This window comes from Myotis nattereri (assembly GCF_964212035.1).
Source record: "Myotis nattereri genome assembly, chromosome: 6".
Lineage (NCBI taxonomy): Eukaryota > Metazoa > Chordata > Mammalia > Chiroptera > Vespertilionidae > Myotis > Myotis nattereri.
In genome coordinates, this window is record NC_138081.1 from 15,328,157 (window position 1) to 15,346,969 (window position 18,813).

Consider the following 18,813-nt stretch of genomic DNA (forward strand, 5'->3'; position numbering starts at 1 on the left):
GGAAGTGCCTTCCCCCTTTCCCCAAGCCATAACTAAGACCTTGGGGGTCATTTATTACCCCCTCCTCCATGGCCTATGAAGGAACCGAGTGGAGGGGGACGGCTGGAAGCGAGGAGGTTGCAGGTTGCAGCCAGTCTTTGCCCTATATTGTCTCTCCCTTTCTCCCCCGGACACGTTTCCTGTCTTTCTGCCCGTCCAATATGTACCACCTCCCCTCCCAAAACACCAAAAACAGATAAAAACGGGGGTCATTTTATTAGAGTCCAGAGGTGTCAGCTTTGGGCAGCCGCTGAGGGCAGCTTCACGTAACTCTTCATTGGGGGTAGCGGCCGAATCTTTCTGCCAGCCCAGCCCCCCTTTCGTTGCCATCGCCCGCTGTTGGGCCTCTTGCCCAGCCAGCGGTTCCGCCCCGCCTTGCCAATGACCCGTTTGTTATGATCAACGTTGGATACTCGGCCTACTGTTGCGATGCACGTTTCCAGCACCTGATAGAGAAAGCAGAGGGAGAGACCGTCCGGTGGGGGGAGAGTCTGACCATGCTGAGGGCAGGACTCTTGGGAAGGGAGAGGACCGGGAGAAGCACAGCATAACTGAACCTGAGTGCAGGTCCTACAGGAGCTGAAAACAAAAGACAGTGTTCTCTGTTCCATCGTGGGGCCAGCCTGACTGGACAGTCCCTCTTGCAGCCCAAAGGACAGCCCCAGCTCAGGGCAGCTCCTGACATAAAACACCTGGGAGCTACGTGGGCCGGGAAAGGTACATTCCAAAAATTCCTCCGTTGCTGATCCCTCCCACCGTACCCACACACACCTGCATCTGCCTCTTAGAAGGCAGCTGGATGATGGCTGTGCCATTCACCTTCCGTAGCAGCACACCGCACGTCCCTGGGGAGGGAGAAGCAGCTTTGCCACCCTCCACAGAGGAGGAGGCAGGGGACAGACTTATAGGGGCCACACCCCTCAGGAGCATATAAACTGGAGCAGGATGCATGCAATGTTTTAGGTGAAAACATAAGCACTTCTTCATCCTCGTTTTCCTTTTTTCTTCTTTTCCTCTGCCAATGTACCAGATGTGGGTCTTTGGTTCAGAGAATTGTGACCTTGGGTACCACCTGGCCTTCCAAATTGTAAGACTCGTCCCCCTACTCCCCAGCAGCTTCTTTCTTCATACCTGCGGCTCGGATATATTGGGCCCCCCGGCCTGGCTCGCTCTCCACACTGTTGATGAGGGTCCCCACTGGCAAGGCCCCAAGAGGATGTGCATCCCCTTCTCGAGGAGCAACTAAAAGACAGAATTTCATCAGCAACAGAAGGAGCCTCCCAGCCCACACACATCCGGTGGCCTCCTCTCACCTGCCATGCGGCCTATTTTGTCAGAATTAAGGATTATATCTCCAGCCTGCATGTTTTCCGTGGCAACGATCCAGCGTTTACGGTTGCCCCCAGCAACCAGAGCTATGTCTGCTGACCTGTTCAGGGTGAGTGACAGATGAGCAGACCATCTAGGCAGCCCCACATTTCTGAAAAGCCACAGAGTAGTCATTCAGTCATGCCATCATCACCCCACATCCCAAACTTGCCTACAGGGGTCATAGCGGACGAGGATGACCTTCTCCTCAAAGGGTCCCGGCTTGGTGTCCTGCTCCGGCCGGAAGCGAAGAAAGTCAATCATGCGATAACGTTGCTTGTGACCCCCACCGATACCATGCACTCGGATTCGGCCTATGGTCAGGACAGTGAGGGGACATAATCCATGTCAGAATAACAGGCCTGTCCTGGGCAAAGAGCAGTGTTTCTAAACATTATGAGTCAAGCAGAAAATTATAAAAAATTTCACAGCACAGTGGGATAAACGGGGATGGGGAAACACATGGACCTTGGTAAAAACATAATTATATGATTATTAAAACTGTATAAAACTTCCGGATAAATTCTCTGTAAATTACTAAATTCAGTAAGTTTATTGAGGGCCACATCAATTTCAACTGTTATCAATTTTTTGAAAGATGTGGAGAAAAATGTCATGAAACTTGCTGCGAATGCCCAGTTTTCTTCTATTATTTAGATGTCTTTCGGTGCACAGACCACCTGCCTGTTGCTTTGTATTCTACTCATCCTGCATGTAGAAGAAAGCCAGTGTGTTTTAATTATATCCCTCTGCCTGTACCAACATACAGAACTAGAGTCCTACCATGTTTTTTCCCTTTATTGTTTAAATCCTCTTGCCCTTGCTCCCACCTGTGTGGTCTCGGCCTCCAGATTTCCTCATTTTCTGTGGTGCGACGGTATACGTGGTACGACTTTTCCAGGACACGAACTTGGCACTCAGGGCCACAGAGGTAAGGAACGGGCGGCAGGGGAGCAACATCGAGGCAGAGGGCAGCTGGAGAGCATTGCTTGTCGCCTGGAGATAAACATAAACCTCTTTCACCGGAAAGCTAACTGAAGGAGAGGCATCATAGAACCGAGAGAGAGGGCAGAGTGACCATCAAGTTTAGCTGGTAGCCCACCTCCTCCTGGAAGTGTCCCAGATCAGCTGTCTAAAAACTCTACCCTTCACAGCTTGTACACGTAACAGTGTGGAATGTTTATCCAGGTGTATGTGCGTGGATTACCTCTCCTCACTTGATCCTTGTACCTTTGAAGTGTTTGTGAAATGAAATGTTCTCCCCTTGGTGCAGCTCCTAATTCTGGCTCAATTCTCCTTCTCCAGGAAACTTTTCCTGCCCTAAACAACTCCCTTTTCCAGAGCTGGGAACTTCCACACGCCCATGTGCCACCATCAGCACCAATGCCTTTTGCCCATGTGCACTATGTTTCTGGGAGTTTTTCAGATACAAATGGAAGGTTGGGATCATTTCTGTGTTGTTCCCTCTTGCATTCCCAGAATTTCACAGAGTAGGTTTTGAATTTTAAGTATGCATCTGCTGCCCAGCTCGTATAGCTCAGTGGACTGCGTCATTCCATAGACCAAGAGGCCCCGGATTCAATTCCCGGTCAGGGGCACATGCCCGGGTTGCGGGCTCCATCCCTAGTAGTGGGCGTGCAGGAGGCAGCTGATCGATGTGTCTCTCAATGATGTTTCTCTCTCTCTCTCCTCCCTTCCTCTCTATCTAAAAATCAACAAAAACATGTCTTTTTTTAAAAGGTCTGCATCTGCCGAACTCTACCATCAGCCCAAGGTCCAGACAGAGCAAGACTTTCAACTTTTCTTTTCTGTGACTCATCAATTGCCCACTAGGAACCTTAGGCTCCTGTTCTTGGTATCTCACTCTGCATTCTCTAATCTCATCCTTAATGGTTTTTATAATGGTTATGATATCATAACCATTGCATAATCTCAGGCTTTGAAGCCAGTCGGACTAGCTCAAAGCGTTGGTGTATGACCTTAAACTACTCACCAGTTTTCTCTCATGATAACATAAGGTATAGCTACCTTACAGAGTGATTTGGAAGAGTTCACTTATTTAAAACCTCTATTACTTATGCCTGGCTTATGCTAGGCACTCAATAAATGTCAATTACTACTGAGACTTGTACAACCGGTTATTCATAAAGCACTTTCACCTCCAATATCTCGTCCGAGGAATCCAGCGGCCCTGTGAGACAGCAACACTTACAGAGGAGAAAAATGAGGATAAGAGTGACTTTATCCAAGGTCACGGGCCGGCGTGACTAACCACCAGACTCGCATCCCCGCCTCCCATCCCCGGTGTCCCCTTTCCGGCGGCCCGAGCGGAAACAGCCTCATTCCCTGGTAAGCTGCGTTACCTGGGCGGTCGGGAGCACACTCGGGCCGGGGGCGGCGGCAGCCGGGGGCCCCAGACTCAGAGAGCCCAGAGCACGGGTCAGTACCCGCAGAGCCATCAGTGTAGCCAGGCACCGCCGGACTCAGCACGCCACCACTACCTCTAGCCCGGCGGCTGGCGCTCCGAGATGACGCTGAAGATCCCCTGGGCCGTCGCTCCCTCATGACGTAAAAGGGGAGGAAGGAGAACCGGAGAGCACGCCGTGTACACACCTCCGTTCTTGCGTGCGCGTGGTCAGAGCCAATCCTCGGGCGGCTCTTAGGCCGCGTGACTGGGAAGCAGGCTCCGCCCCTCTGAGCCGTCAAAACAATTGCCTCGAGCGGCAGCCATGATGGATTTAAAGGGGCAGTACCGGCCAGGGCGGCAGCCAGATCAACACCGCGCGGGTGAGTCTTTGAGAGTAACTCTGGGGCGGAGGGTTGAGGTCCCGCTACCTCTTATTCCCGCACTCTCGGACAGATAACACACCCCGCCGACTGACCTCACTCAACTACAGACAGACTAAAAAACTCCGCCCCCTGCGCTTCTTCCCGCCCCTCGGTGTCCAGACAGACAGACAGACAGGCAGTCAGTCGGCCTGCCCCGCCCCCTGCGCTACCAACTGACTCATTGACCTCGGGATTGTTGGGCCGCGGAGTCCTCTCCCGCGACGCAGACCTCCATCGTCCACCTGCACCTCCCCCGCCACCCCCGCCCATCTCACTCTCCCCATCCTGGGCCCAGGGCAGGTGGGCGGCCCGGGGCCCTCCACCGCCTGCCAACGCCGGGAGTCCCCCTCCCAGCGCCACGTTCCCTGTGGCCCTGCAGCCGCCCAGCAGCCCCGGCACCGTTCCCCGCACCGTCAGGCGCTGGGAGGCCCCTTAGGCGACTCTCCGAGCCGGTTAGCAGGTGATCCGAACAGACAGCCATGGCAGTGGCTGCGCCGGGACTGAGCACGTCTTCCTCCTTCCTCTTAACCCGGTGCTTCTCAACCTGGGCTGCACGTTAGAGTCACCTGGGAATCTTTTTAAAATCCTGATTTCTGGGCCTCATTCTCCGGAAATTCTGTTTCTTTGTTACTAATTTGTGGCCCCTCCCCATAACAAAGAGACAGAATTTCCGGAGGGCGAGGCCCAGAAATCAGGATTTTAAAGAGATTCCCAGGTGATTCTAACGTGCAGCCAAGGTTGAGAACCACTGTCTTAACCAGACGCGCCTCTTCTCGCGGGCCAGGTCCCCGGTCAGGGCTCGCTCCCTCCTTGGGGAGGACAGCTCCCGGGCGTGGGGAGGGAGGAGGGACACCGGTCGCCTTGCAGCAGGAGGGAGGGTGTTTGTCCTGGGTGGGGCTCCGTGCCAGGTCCTCCGGGTGGCTGTGAAGTGGCGAGAGAAGGGGTGAAACGCTGGACTCCTGGACTTTGGGCAGGGCAGGTCCTTCCGAGTCCCTGGCTGCCGATCGGAGTGTCTTCCGGGCTCCGGCCTGAGCGCCCCAGCCACGGGCTGTGCTCGGGAAACAGGTAAGAGGACTGCAAAGATGAGAAACAGGCCCCTTTGAAGACGGAAGAAGATAGCCTGAGGCCTGGAGGGCGGGGAATATGGGTTGGAAACTCGGGGGAAAGAGTTAGGGCTGACCAGGTTGCAGATGCTGGGGCCCTCGCATCTGGGTCCTGCGATGAAGGCTCTGTTTTCTTCCTTTCCCTGATTTAACTTTGAAACGTACCCTTCCCTTTCCCCAAAACCTCGGCACTATTTCCTGCAAAGTCTCCTGTCTGCTTTAACCCTGTTCCCTTTGCAACTCTCCCCAAACGCCCTGTGCTCTTTTAGTGCTGTCTTTCGTCTCCTGCCTTTTCCTAACCCAAGCAATCTCCTCTCTCTCTCTCTCTCTCTCTCTTTCTCTCCTCTCTCTCTTTCTCTTTCTCTTCGTTTAAGTCATTCCCTCTCCCTCTTTCTTTCCCACAACCTTAAGCTTTGTGTTTTTAGTGTCGTAGGTTCCCTCCCCACTGGTCACAGTCTCTCTCCAGTTAAAACACACGGTCGCCCATACCCGCTCTCCTCTCTTAACCTGGACCCTCACCACCCTCGGGCCAAGGTGCTCAGCCTCCCTTTCTTATTTTCACCTCACTGGAGCTCTGTTGTTTTCCCAGCCCAGGCAGGGTCCTCCAGGCCAGGATGTCGGGCCTGGTGTTGGGGCAGCGCGATGAGCCTGCGGGGCACCGGCTCAGCCAGGAGGAGATCCTGGGAAGCACGCGGCTGGTGAGCCAGGGGCTGGAGGCCTTACACAGTGAACACCAGGCGGTACTGCAAAGCCTGTCCCACACCATGGAGTGTCTGCAGCAGGGAGGCCACGAAGAAGGCCTGGTGATGCATGAGAAGGCCCGGCAGCTGCGCCGTTCCATGGAGAACATCGAGCTGGGGCTGAGTGAGGCCCAGGTGAGAGGGAAGACATGGTGCCAAGCGGCCCATGGAGGAGCAGTTGTCTGATTGGAGGTTTGGGATCACTTGGATCCCCTTGTCCTAGATTCTTGCATTCATTCATTCAGTAAATATGTATTAAGCTCCTACTGTGTGCCAGGCACCACTCTTCTGTGCACTAGAGACACATCATGAGCACAACACTCAAAAATCCTTGCCATCTTAGAGCTTGCTTTCTAGCTGGGGGAGGCAGACAATACATACATAAATTAGTAAATGATTCAATATGCCACAGTGATAATTGCTAAGGATAAAAGAATAAAATTAAAGCAGGGAAGGATAATATGAGAGGGCATATGAGTTTAGATAGAGTGGTCAAAAAAAGGCTTTACTGGCCGAAACCGGTTTGGCTCAGTAGATAGAGCGTCAGCCTGCGGACTGAAAGGTCCCAGGTTCGATTCCGGTCAGGGGCATGTACCTGGGTTGCGGGCATATCCCTAGTGGGAGATGTGCAGGAGGCAGCTGATTGATGTTTCTAACTATCTCTCTCCCTTCCTCTCTGTAAAAAAATCAATAAAATATATTTAAAAAAAAAAAAAAAGGCCGAAACCGGTTTGGCTCAGTGGATAGAGCGTCGGCCTGCGGACTGAGAGGTCCCAGGTTCGATTCCGGTCAAGGGCATGTACCTGGGTTGCAGGCATATCCCCAGTGGGAGATGTGCAGGAGGCAGCTGATCGATGATTCTCTCTCATCGATGTTTCTAACTCTCTGTCTCTCTCCCTTCCTCTCTGTAAAAAATCAATAAAATATATTTAAAAAAAAAAAAAGGCTTTACTGGCCTGGCCAGGGTGGCTCAGTGGTTGAGTGTAGACCCATGAACCAAGAGGTCACCAGTTCGATTCCCTGTCAGGGCACATGCCTGGGTTATGGGCTCGATCCCCAGAAGGGGGTGTGCAGGAGGCAGCCAACCAATGATTCTCTCTCATCATTGATTTTTTCCATCTCTTTATCTTCTCCCTTCCCATCTCCCTAAAATTAATAAAAACTTTTTTTTTTTTTAAGGCTTTACTGAAATGGTGACATTAGAGCAAAGGTTTGAGGATGAGGGAATGAGTCATGCAATAAATGGGGGAAAGGCACCCTAAGCAGCGTGGACAGCAAGTGCAAAGGCCCTGAACCAGCGCCTTTTTATTAAAAAAAAAAAAATTTATTATTGATTTCAGAGAGGAAGGGAGAGGGAGAGAGAGATAGAAACATCAATGATGAGAGAGAATCATGGATTGGCTGCCTTCTGCACGCCCCCTACTGGGGATTGAGCTCTCAACCTGGGCATGTGCCCTTGACCGGAATTGAACCCAGGACTCTTAAGTCCACAGGCCAACACTCTATCCACTGAGCCAAACCAGCCAGAGCGAGCCAGGGCCTTTTCAATGAGCTCAGTGAGAGCCAGTGTGGCTACAGTAGAGTGAATGAGGGGGACCAAAATAGAAAATGAAGTTCCAGAGGTAATGGGGTTGGGGAGAGGGGGAAGATTGTGTCGAACTTGTAAGTCAACATAAGGATGAGGAGAGGAGAGTTAACATTTTAAAAAGACCATCTGGCTGTTGGGTAGGAATTGACGGTGGCTTGGCCTAGGATGGTGACTATGGAGTTGGTGAGAAATTGGATTCAGGGTATATTTTGAAGGTAGAGCCATTGCTCCTCAACCCCACTTCCTGGCTCCTGCTAGTCCTGCCACCACTCCTGCCTATCTCTGAATACTCCTAGCCAGCATCTGGTGCTCACAGGATGTGCCCACCTAGGTGATGCTGGCTTTGGCCAGCCACCTGAGCACAGTGGAGTCGGAGAAACAGAAGCTGCGGGCTCAGGTGCGGCGGCTGTGCCAGGAGAACCAGTGGCTCCGGGACGAGCTGGCAGGTACCCAGCAGCGGTTACAGCGCAGCGAGCAGGCCGTGGCTCAGCTGGAGGAGGAAAAGAAACACCTGGAGTTCCTGGGGCAGCTACGGCAGTACGACGACGATGGGCACACCACGGTAAGCGTGTACGGGCGAGGCTGCCAGGATGGGGGGTTCGGATAGCTGGGAGTCACCACAGTTATGGGGCAATGGCCCCATCATCTGCAGGGGGCAGCACTGCTGCTCAGCCTGCTCCACCCGGCAGAATTCAGGTCCTGACCCCAGCTCCAGCTGACAGCAAGGGGAAAGAATATTCGCTCATTCAATCAACATTTCACTAAGTGATATCACACAGGCCAGGCACTGTGCACTCCGCTGGGGATGCAGCAGTGGACAAGGCAGAGTTCCTGCTCTCTCAATTACAGATTTGTGCGGGGGAGACAGGTAAACACCTGGACAGTTCCCATCCAGAATCCCAAGCTCTGCAATTAGGGAAAGCATAGCCCAGTTGAACAAGAACCTCCTAAAATTTGCTCTCAAGATGTATGAAATTTAACTCTCACTCAACAGGCATTTATATACCTTTATGCCTTAAGCAGTTCAAGAAGATGCATATAGGAGACATGTAAAGAACTAGAAAAGAGAATTCATGGGTTTTTTTGACCTTATAATGTAGCTGTAGGAACAAGACTTAAGTATGAGAACTCATGTGGGACAACACAAAGCAGCAAGTACTCGGTGCTGGGTGAGGGATCCAGTCAGTGTGGGGAGAGTTGCAAGGAGACAGGTTTCTGAGGACTGGAATGGTCTGAGAAAGAGTCACAGAGGAGGCAGGGTGCAGGGATGGTGAGATGTAGGTTAGATTTTTTACATTTAAATAGTTAGGAGTTTGGATAGATTTTGATGGATGATGAGGGAGAGGGAGGAGCTTTCTAAACTAGGGGGTGAGGGTGTCGCAGATAAGGCTCCAGGGCTGGGAAGCTGGTCTATTCCAGGGAAAGTGTGCTGGTTGCATGGGACACAATGGGGAAGCTGGGCAGCAGGGTTGGAGGTGTTTGTACAAGGCGGCAATGCCTTGTGGGCACAGCAGAGTTGCCCGTGTGAAAGTAGGTTAGACAGTGAGGGCTGGGCACTAAGTCCAGCATGAGCAGTGGCAGGTGATGGGTACGTGTCAGTAAGATCACACACTCCCTGCCCTCAGGACAGACAGGACAGACATATAATCAATGTAAACACACAGGACTATAATTACAGGAGTTGAGGGGGTGAGAGGTGGAGGCGGGAGAATGAGGGTACTTAGGAAGGAAGCTTTCTGAATGTGAAGAAAGGGAAAGTCGAGATTTGCAAATGAGAGGCCTTAGCTTGGTGAGACGAATGCTGGCCTTCCCAGGGCCAGGGACATGAACAGGGTTCGTTTCCTGGACCTCACCTGTCAGGGATTTCATGGTTCAGAGGGGTCCTGAAGAGGTTACTGGGGGGATATCTTTGCTGCTGCTTTCTTTCTAGGAGGAGAAGGAGGGTGATGCCACCAAGGATTCCCTGGATGACCTTTTCCCCAATGAGGAAGAAGAAGACCCAAGCAATGGCTGTGAGTCTGTCTCTGGAGTGGGAGGGTGAAGAGAGGCAGCAGGAGCCTGGCCCAACTGTGCCCCCTCCCCCAGCCCCCGTACAAAGGATGCTCACCATCCAGAAATAGTTCTCCATCTTCCTCTGGAGATGGGGCAGAGACTTGGCTGGTACTCTGATTTCCTCAGCACCCCCATCATTTCTTACTCATCAACATTGCCAGGTACTGTGCTAGGCATACTGAGATGAGAACGACGGGGCTTGCAGGAAGGAGTTCACAGCTGAGTGGGAGTGGAGGAACATGAGCTCCTCCAGGGAAAGAACCAGGTCTCTCTTATCTTTGTATCTCGGGCACAGCCCCTGGCTCATGCTTATGAAGGAAATGTTTGTTGAATGAATGAATTACTGGGTGAACAAATGGGACAGGTTCAAGCGAGTGGGCAAAAGAATAATAGTTGAGGCAGATTTCCAGAGAGAGAACCCGGGCGGGGGTGGGGGGGGTGGGCGGGTAGGTGCAGGCGTGGAATAAGACAGGGAGTAAGGGTGCGGAGGGCAGGCAGCAAAGGAGAGAGGAAGAGTCCCTGAGGAAGTCTCCTGTTCGTTTTCTGGGATGGTTTAGTGTCACGTGGCCAGGGCGCCCAGCATAGCGGATATGAGATCCCAGCGAGATTACGGACTCTGCACAACTTGGTGATCCAGTATGCAGCTCAGGGTCGCTACGAGGTGGCCGTGCCGCTCTGTAAGCAGGCACTGGAGGACCTGGAGCGCACATCTGGCCGGGGCCACCCAGATGTTGCAACCATGCTCAACATCCTTGCTCTGGTGTATCGGTGAGCACTGCCCTCCCTCTGGCCACAAATATGCTTCCAGGTTCCACCTTGATCCATCTTTGGCTCCCGCTCCTCCTCTCCACTGGGTATCTCTTCTCCCTGCTGGGCCTTCCAGGTGTATGCCACTTGGAGGCTTTCTTCTGTACCAGAACTCTCATTCTATCCATACCTGAGCCCTTGACCTTAGAGAATACTCCTTTCTCAGGCTCTTTGCTTGCCCAGTCTGTCTCCTGGGGAGGGTCTCTTTCTCTGTTTCTTGTGTCCAATAACCGATGGCTCCTCTTGACATGGTGAGTTTTGCATACAGTAGGGGTGAGTTGGTGAACCTGTCACTGCTCACAAGGGGCTTCGTGTCTCCTCATGGTGGGTCCAATCCCTAAATGTATCTCAGATCCCAAAGGATAGGAGGAAAGGAGAGGGCTTGGGGGCAGAGTTCACGGTAACCTCTTGATACTTTTGTCCTCTTCCAGGGACCAGAATAAGTATAAGGAAGCTGCCCACCTACTGAATGACGCCCTCAGCATCCGGGAGAGCACCCTGGGCCGGGACCACCCTGCGGTCAGTATTCCTTGCCCTCCTTCCCCCGTGCTCTTTTGGTCTCTCCTAGCTGTCCATCCTCTGCCCACAGCTTAGTCACCGGGGATGCTCAAGAAGGAGATGTGAGGACTCCTTTCTTCCAGGCACTGTCCACTGATCCCAACTCTGAGACCCAAATGACTCCTTAAAAAAAAGTTTTTATTGATTTTAGAGAGAAAGAGGAAGGGAGATGGAAAGAGAGAGAGAGAGAGAGAGAGAGAGAGAGAGAAATATCCATTAGCTGCCTTCTACATGCCCCTTACTGGGAATCAAGCCCAAAACCTAGGCATGTGCCCTGACTGAGAATCAAACCAGTAACCTTTTGGTGCATGGGATGATGCTCAACCAACTGTGCCACATCAGCCAGGGCCAAATGACTCCTCCTTATAATGAATTTTTTCCAGAAACTTAATTCATAGATTATGTAATCTACCTACACATATAATTTCCAAAACATTGAATAATAACTTATTAATATGAAAGTGAAACAGGGAAAGTAATTTATAATAAAATAATATATACAATACATTAAAATGAAATAAAAACACAATATAACAGTTGTACTGAATATAACTATGCTAGAAGATATGATATAGTAGTCTGATATATAATGAATAACTTTATATTTAGAAGGGGTAAGACCAGGAAACCATTCTATATAAGTATGAACCCTGCAGGTGTGACCCAGGGATTGAGCATTGACCTCTGGACCAGGAGATCACAGATGGATTCCAGGTCAGGGCACATGCCTGGGTTGTGGGCTTGATCCCCGCTAGGGGGCATGCAGGAGGCAGCCAATCACGATTCTCTCTCATTGTTGATGCTTCTACGTCTCTCTCCCTCTCCTTTCCTCTCTGAAATTAATAAAAACATATTTAAAAAAATAAGTATTCAAAATGACAGCAGAAGGATTGGTGGATATGAGGTTAAAATATAATGTTAGAATAACAGCAGACCAGATTTATTTGTATATCATAAAACAGAGAGAAATAAGCAGGGGTAGCACGCTAAGGTAAACGATGGGTTGTCAAAATGGAGAAAATGAGAAATAAGATATTTCTGAAAGTGAACTCACTGTGTGAAAATGATTCCCTATGTTATGACATGTGATAGGCAGAGATGCTGTATCTCAGAAAACATCACTTGTGTCTTGATGTCCCACCGAGTGTCAAAGCTTACATTTGTCAGAGAATGTCAGGCAGGACATTGAACATTTGGCCGAGCAATTCCACACATGCAGAACATCTCTAGCTTCCTTGCCTCCCCAAAGGTAATAAGGCCCCCAATATTCATGGCAACCAAAAACAAACAAACACCACACAAATAAAACCCACCTTCAGAAATATAAAAAAGTGCCCCTAGGGGGCGATGCCCCCCCTAGAGAGCCCCAGAGCCATCCAGTTCAGCATTTCCCCCTCCCCGGACTCTGGCTAGGGTGGCAGAGTCCGTTTCTCTTGGGGGTGTGCGGCGTGGGGGAGGACCTCTAACTCTCAACGTCCTTGAAAGCACCAGTGTCTGAGGGGACAGGCCTGTCTTCCTAGGTGGCTGCCACACTCAACAATCTGGCCGTGCTCTATGGTAAAAGGGGCAAATACAAGGAGGCGGAGCCGCTGTGCCAGCGGGCACTGGAGATCCGAGAAAAGGTGCCCACACCCTCTCCCCATTCTTCTCTGCTGCTGTGACCCCTTCTCCAGCATCTGTCTTCTGGTTTACCCTCTTGCCTCACTTTGTTTCTTACCTCCCTATCTCTGCCTTGTCTTCTCTTCTTTTTTTTAATTATTTTTTTTATTGTCTAAAGTTTTACATACGTCTCCTTTTTCCCCATTGATCTTCTCCCTGTCCCCCTCACCCCCCCCCCCCCCCGCAGCCATTCCCACCCCGGGCAAGCCCCCACCGCCCCAGTGTCTGTGTCCATTGGTTATGCTAATATGCATGCATACAAGTCCTTTGGTTGTTCTCTAACCACCCCCCCCCCCTTCCCCTGCCTTTTGTCTCTGGATCTATTTTTGTTCATCAATTTTTGTTGATCATTATATCCCACATGAGTGAAATCATGTGATATTTATATTTCTCTGACTGGCTTATTTTGCTTAGCACAATGCTCTCCACTTCCATTCATGCTGTTGCAAATGGTAAAAGTTCCTTCTTTTTTATAGCGGCGTAGTATTCCATTGTGTAGATGTAACACAGTTTTCTAATCCACTCATCTGCTGATGGGCACTTGGGCTGCTTCCAAATCTTAGCTATGGTGAATTGTGCTGCTGTGAACATAGGGGTGCATATAGCCTTTCTGATTGGTGTTTCTGGTTCCTTGGTTGTCTTCTCTTCTGTCATTCCCTTTCCCCGTTCCCTGTAGGTGCATGTGCATGTGTGTGCACACACGGACACACATACTTACAGCCACCTATCCCTCCTTTGCTTCCCTTCAGGTCCTGGGCACTGACCACCCAGATGTGGCAAAGCAGCTGAACAACCTGGCCCTGTTGTGCCAAAACCAGGGCAAGTATGAGGCTGTGGAACGCTATTACCGGCGGGCACTGGCCATCTATGAAGGGCAACTGGGACCAGACAACCCTAATGTAGCCCGGACCAAGAACAACCTGGTAAGGGACAAGGGGGCATAGTGGGTGGAAGGAGGGGAGGGGACAGCATCATAGTCTGATACATTAACACCATCACCTTTGTGCCATCTCTGGGGCTGTCTTTGGGGCTGAGGGATCTGCTTCATTCCAGTGGGAAGCAGAAGTCCTACAGCCTCTTAGGATGGAGTGGGAACACTCTTGACCATAGCTAGGAAAGGAGGTGTGAGGAGGATCTCTGGGGAAAGTCATAAAGAGAACACGAAGTGGAAGTCCCTGAGCCTGGCTGAGAGCTTGCTCCATCTCTTGCTCCTGTGTTTTTGCCTTCCTGCCCCCAGGCTTCCTGTTACCTGAAACAGGGTAAATATGCTGAGGCGGAGACGCTCTACAAAGAGATCCTGACCCGAGCCCATGTGCAGGAGTTTGGGTCTGTGGACGGTGAGTGGTGATGGCCTGGAGAGGGAGCTGCTGGGAGGGAAAGAAGTGCAGACCAAAGGTTGGGGGTTAGGCCACAGTGGTTCCCAGGGGGAGCCAGACCCCTTTAGTCCAGCCCTGTGGGCCTCTGGGTCCTGGCTCCCCCCATACTGTAAAGCTCAGTTTTCTAACCTTGCCATGCCATCCCATGTATCACCCCCAGATAACCACAAGCCCATCTGGATGCATGCAGAGGAGCGGGAGGAAATGAGCAAAGTGAGTGGGGAGCCAGCCTGGGGAGCCTGGGGAGCCTGAGGCTCCCAGGGCCTCTGTCTTACTCCTGGCACTAGCCCAGTTCTTCACTTCCCAACCAAGCCCCAGCTCCAGATGCATGGTGCCTTCCCCAACCCAGCCTGCACTCTGCCCAGCTCCAGCTTGCACCCCAAATCTCTGTAGTCACATCTCTGGCTTCCTCTCCCCTCTGTCCTCCTGCAGACCCGGCACCGGGAAGGTGGCACACCCTACGCAGAGTACGGAGGCTGGTACAAGGCCTGTAAAGTGAGCAGGTAAGCGGCAGTGAGAAGGTGGCTTGGCCTCTGAGGCCCTCCATTCAGCCCTGATCCTGGCCTCCTGGACCTTTCCCTTTCCTCCCTTTGACTTGCCTTGGCCTTAGCTCTGCTCTCTCCCTCTCCTGTTTCTTTTTTCTTTTTTAATCCTCACCCGAGGATAGTTTTCAATTGATTTTATAGAGAGAGTGGAAGAGAGAGGGAAAGACAGAGAAATATTGATGAGAGAAATACATTGATTGGTTGCTTCCTGCACGAGCCCTGACCAGGGACTGGGCCTCAAAGCAGCCTGCAGATTGCGGAATTGCAGGGCTTCCCTCGAACCCGTGACCCTTCGGTCTTTAGGCCAATGTTCTATCCATTGAGCCAAACCGCCTAGGGCTCCTGTTTCTTTTTAGAGCCCATCCTCACCCCCTTCCCTGGTCTCACCCCCCACAGCCCCACAGTGAACACCACTCTGCGAAACCTGGGAGCTCTGTACAGGCGCCAGGGCAAGCTGGAGGCAGCCGAGACCCTGGAGGAGTGTGCCCTGCGTTCCCGGAAACAGGTCAGAGGCTGGGAGGGGAAGGGTGTCCCGAGGTAGTGCCCTCGGGACAAGACCACTGAGGCTTCTTCTGAGTCTCGGAAGAACACGTGGAGGGACCAAGGAGGGAGACCGAGAGAGGAAGGTGATAGCCCCTGTGGTTGTGGTGGTTTTAGGTGTGTTCTTACCCCTACCTGCCCTTTGCAGTCAGAAATCCAAGTTCAAGGTTCACTTCACTGAAAGGGATTATTAAAAGGGAAGCCCTGCCCTTCCACAATTTGAAGACTCTGTTAAAGAGAGGCATGCATCGCTGGTGTGGATGAGGGGAGCCCAATGTCAAGAGCTTCTCAAATTGTGGGTGTTAGCTCATTAGTGGGTCAAGAAAGCAATTCCGTGTGTGCCATGGCTAAACATATATGTGCATCTATACGTAGGAATGCATCGCACATAGAAAAGGTGGGTATCGTTCCAGTGTGTGTACTGGGACATCACTAGGAAAAGTGTCTTCCTTCCTGTGGCTGATGGTGAAAAAGGTTTGAAAGACCCATCCTGAGGAGTAAGGAGTGGGAAGTCCCAGCTTCTTCCTTTCTCTTCCAGGGCACTGACCCTATCAGCCAGACCAAGGTGGCTGAGCTGCTTGGGGAGGGCGACAGTGGAAGGACCTCCCAGGAGGGTCCTGGGAGCAGCGTGAGATACGAGGGAGGTGAAGATGCCTCTGTGGCTGTGGAGTGGTCAGGGGTAAGTCTGGCGATTGCCCTTGGGTCTCTCCTGCCCCTGCCTGCTGGTGTCAGTGAGAGGCTCTGAGCCTGTCCATGAAGGATATGAGAACATGTTCCCGCTCCAGTTCAGTCAAGACCCTCCCTCTCAGAGGAATCTACCAGCCAGCTAGTGGCTGGGCTCTGGTTTTCAGTCCCTGGGCCTTTGCGGGAGGGGTGTGTGTGCAGAATAAATGGCAGGACTTGACTCAGGAGCCAGTCTGCATGGGGTCCCCTTGGCTTCTGTTCCCCATCCCTCTCCACCAGGATGGCAGTGGGACCCTGCAGAGGAGCGGCTCTCTCGGCAGGATCCGGGATGTGCTTCGTAGAAGCAGTGAGCTCCTGGTGAGGAAGCTCCAGGGAACTGAACCTCGGTCCTCCAGGTACACAGTGAGACAGATATGGCAACGCAGGCAGGCGGGCCTGTCCGCCAAAGCCTCTGGGCCTCTCACCTCTGGAGCAGTGTCTTGGAGAGAATCATAGAGCAGGTCCATGGGATGTCCATGGAGAGCGTTCAGGGAAAATGGTGCCCCAGTAGGGGGAAAAGACACCTGAGGAGATGCTCTTTACCGATGCAGATAAGAAAGTGCATGTGTGTTGGGGCGCGGGGCGGGGGGGGGGGGGGATGGGGAGGAGGCAGAGACTTGCTTTTGTGTGGCAGGCCCACAGCCTTAGTAACATCAAGAGGAAGTGCCCTGGCCACTGAGCAGTGGTTAGAGTGTCAGCCCGAGCACTGAAGGCTTGAGGGCTGGATTCCTGGTCAAGGGCACATACTCTGGTTGCAGGTTCCATTCTGGACCTCAGGTTAGGTCAGGGATGTGCAGGAGGAAACAAATTGATGTGTCTCTCTCACATCCATGTTTCTCCCTCCCTCCCCTCCCCTCCCTTCTACTCTCTCTAAAGAAAAAAATCAATGGAAAAAATATCCTTGGGTGAGGACTAACAAAGAAAAAAAAAAGGAAGGAAGAGGCCTCAATTCTTTCTTTTCCATTGTAGCAGCAACATGAAGCGGGCAGCCTCCTTAAACTATCTGAACCATCCCAGTGCAGCACCCCTGCAGGTGAGAGCAGTGCTGGTGAGCTTATCGGTGGGTGAGGAAGAAAGGACAGCCTTAGAGCAAGCCCAGGGGAGTTAGGGAAGGGGGAGAGTCATCTGGGATGAAGACTCTGGCTAGGGAACTGGACCTGGCAGCCCGAATCAGGCAGGCAGCTTGGTGGTGGTGGTGGTGACTAGGAAGGGACAGTTTCAGGTCAGAGATAGTAGCAATTAAATTCATGGGGTGGGGGGGAACAGGAATCAGTGTTCTCTAAACTGGTACTTTAGAATTAGTAATAATTCAAGAAAGATTTGGGGTTTCTAATTGCTCTTCCTCCTGTAGCCACCAGACACCTTACCTTGGGGACTCAGTAGTCAAGAAAAGGGAAAAAGAAAAAAGTATCCAATCATCTCCTTTTGAAAAGACAGTAATGACATTCTAACGGAAACGACCACTTGCATCAACACATTCAAAGTATATGCCAATATTCATGTGGCTCTTCCAGGTCTTTTCTCCACCCGACTGTGGCCTTCTGGAAAATCCTAGCAAAGCCTCAGATCTTGGGGTTGAGGTTACAGGTCCATCGTAGGTCAAGAGATAAGACTGCAGCCACGAGATGGACAGAGTCCAGGGGACAGTCTTCAGGAGGGTGAGGTTCCTGGGCTGATGGCCTATGTTGTCTGTTACAGGTCTCCCGAGGCCTCAGCGCCAGCACTATGGACCTCTCTTCAAGAAGCTGACATTCAACCCACCCCCCAGGTCTCCTGGGTTCCCCCACAGCCCTCACAGCATTCCCTCTTGCTCCAGGCTCTTCCTGCCCCTTGGGGGGACAGTGAAGGGGAACAGTTAACCAGAAGATTGCTGCTGCCCTTAGGGTCTCAGCTCCCTCCTCAGGAATCCTTTTCAAGGACCCTCAGGACATCCTCTCCCCACCCTGTGGTCCTCGAGTAGCTAGCTCCGAGGCTCCCAGGGTGGGGAAGGAGCAGGTATGCACCTCAGAGATGCAGCCTGCTGCTGGCTTATCTGTCAGAGGTTTGGGCTGGCCAAGCAAGATACCCGGCCCTGGCCTCCCTTGTTCCCTCCGCTGCCTCTCTTCAGGTCCATGTATTTCACTTTTCTTAAATAAAAGAATCAGGTAACCATTCTGCCACTTGAGTCCTGATTGAAGAGGGTAGGAAGCAAGGGTTGTGTTGGAGCCCTTCCCGGAAGGAAGGGTGAGGGGCAGTGATGGATGGGGCAACAGGAGTGTTGATTTTTGGATCTCTCCACTCTTCCTTCCCTGTTTGTATCCTCTCCAGCAGGGCCTGCAGGAAGGCATCTGGGGGTGGGGGAGGAGGCCCACACCCCAAGGAGAAGGTGCTGTGGCTGGGTTGTCAGGGACATGTGGTGGCCATGTGGCAGGACCCTGGAGTCCTGGCGCCACTGCTCCCGGCGGTGAGGCCCTCCGTGGCTGCCCCTCCTCCTCCAGCTGCTGGGGGGAAGGGAGGTCTAGGCAGGCCTGGGGGCCTCCGGAGCCAGAGGGGAAGGAGGCACTCACTCCATCCCCTCAGCATGTCCTGGAGCCTGAGCAGCAGCTGGGGCCCATCTTCTAAAGCTTGACTCCTCCTGACCCGCCTCCTACACCCCTTGCTGCTTTCACAACAAAGAAAGAATGTGGGGGTGGCGGCGCTGGGGTGGGGGTGCCTGGAACGGGGCTGTGCTGGGCCTCCCCACAGCTGGAGACTTGGCCATGCCCTGACACAGCCCAGGCTGCCTGGGATGGACTTGGGATGGATTTGTCAGCTTAACAGCCGTCAGTCAGCCTGGTGCTCCGAGTCCAGCCAGTTTCTACCTTTGGGCTCATGGTGGTCCAGAGCCAAACCAGAGCCCAGCCACGC

At 52.3% G+C, this 18,813-nt stretch overlaps 2 protein-coding genes across 5 annotated transcripts; one reads left to right on the forward strand and one right to left on the reverse strand.

The window, feature by feature from the left end:
* Positions 1-236: 236 nt before the first annotated feature.
* Positions 237-3,960, reverse strand: MRPL2 (mitochondrial ribosomal protein L2). Of its 2 annotated transcripts, XM_081093635.1 has the most exons (7): positions 3,771-3,960; positions 2,238-2,403; positions 1,580-1,721; positions 1,353-1,468; positions 1,171-1,281; positions 811-884; positions 237-485 (listed from the first exon to the last, which is right to left on the reverse strand). In XM_081093635.1, exons 1-7 carry the CDS (start codon positions 3,864-3,866, stop codon positions 273-275), a joined length of 918 nt encoding a protein of 305 aa, XP_080949761.1. In that variant the 5' UTR covers positions 3,867-3,960; the 3' UTR covers positions 237-272. The 2 variants fall into 2 exon arrangements, with proteins under 2 accessions (XP_080949761.1, XP_080949762.1); XM_081093636.1 differs by lacking the exon at positions 811-884.
* On the forward strand, positions 3,887-18,085 carry KLC4 (kinesin light chain 4). Of its 3 annotated transcripts, none has more exons than XM_081093632.1 (16): positions 3,887-4,194; positions 5,934-6,214; positions 7,999-8,229; positions 9,598-9,679; positions 10,277-10,487; positions 10,958-11,045; positions 12,605-12,706; positions 13,493-13,666; positions 13,981-14,080; positions 14,280-14,332; positions 14,552-14,622; positions 15,061-15,169; positions 15,743-15,883; positions 16,168-16,283; positions 16,897-16,960; positions 17,626-18,085. In XM_081093632.1, exons 1-16 carry the CDS (start codon positions 4,137-4,139, stop codon positions 17,674-17,676), a joined length of 1,932 nt encoding a protein of 643 aa, XP_080949758.1. In that variant the 5' UTR covers positions 3,887-4,136; the 3' UTR covers positions 17,677-18,085. The 3 variants fall into 3 exon arrangements, with proteins under 3 accessions (XP_080949758.1, XP_080949759.1, XP_080949760.1); XM_081093633.1 differs by having other exon boundaries at positions 4,148-4,194; positions 5,929-6,214; XM_081093634.1 differs by lacking the exon at positions 3,887-4,194 and adding an exon at positions 4,948-5,301 and having other exon boundaries at positions 5,929-6,214.
* The last annotated feature ends 728 nt before the right edge of the window (positions 18,086-18,813 follow it).

Coding starts and splice junctions, on each gene's coding strand:
- MRPL2 (XM_081093635.1), bottom strand. CDS start 3,866: ATGGCTCTGCGGGTACTGACCCGTGCTCTGGGCTCTCTGAGTCTGGGG. Junction 1,722..2,237: donor TGGAGGCCGAGACCACACAG/GTGGGAGCAAGG, acceptor TCCTGACCATAG/GCCGAATCCGAGTGCATGGT. Junction 486..810: donor CTTCTAAGAGGCAGATGCAG/GTGTGTGTGGGT, acceptor TTTCTCTATCAG/GTGCTGGAAACGTGCATCGC.
- KLC4 (XM_081093632.1), top strand. CDS start 4,137: ATGATGGATTTAAAGGGGCAGTACCGGCCAGGGCGGCAGCCAGATCAA. Junction 15,884..16,167: donor TGGCTGTGGAGTGGTCAGGG/GTAAGTCTGGCG, acceptor CCTCTCCACCAG/GATGGCAGTGGGACCCTGCA. Junction 16,961..17,625: donor CCAGTGCAGCACCCCTGCAG/GTGAGAGCAGTG, acceptor TGTCTGTTACAG/GTCTCCCGAGGCCTCAGCGC.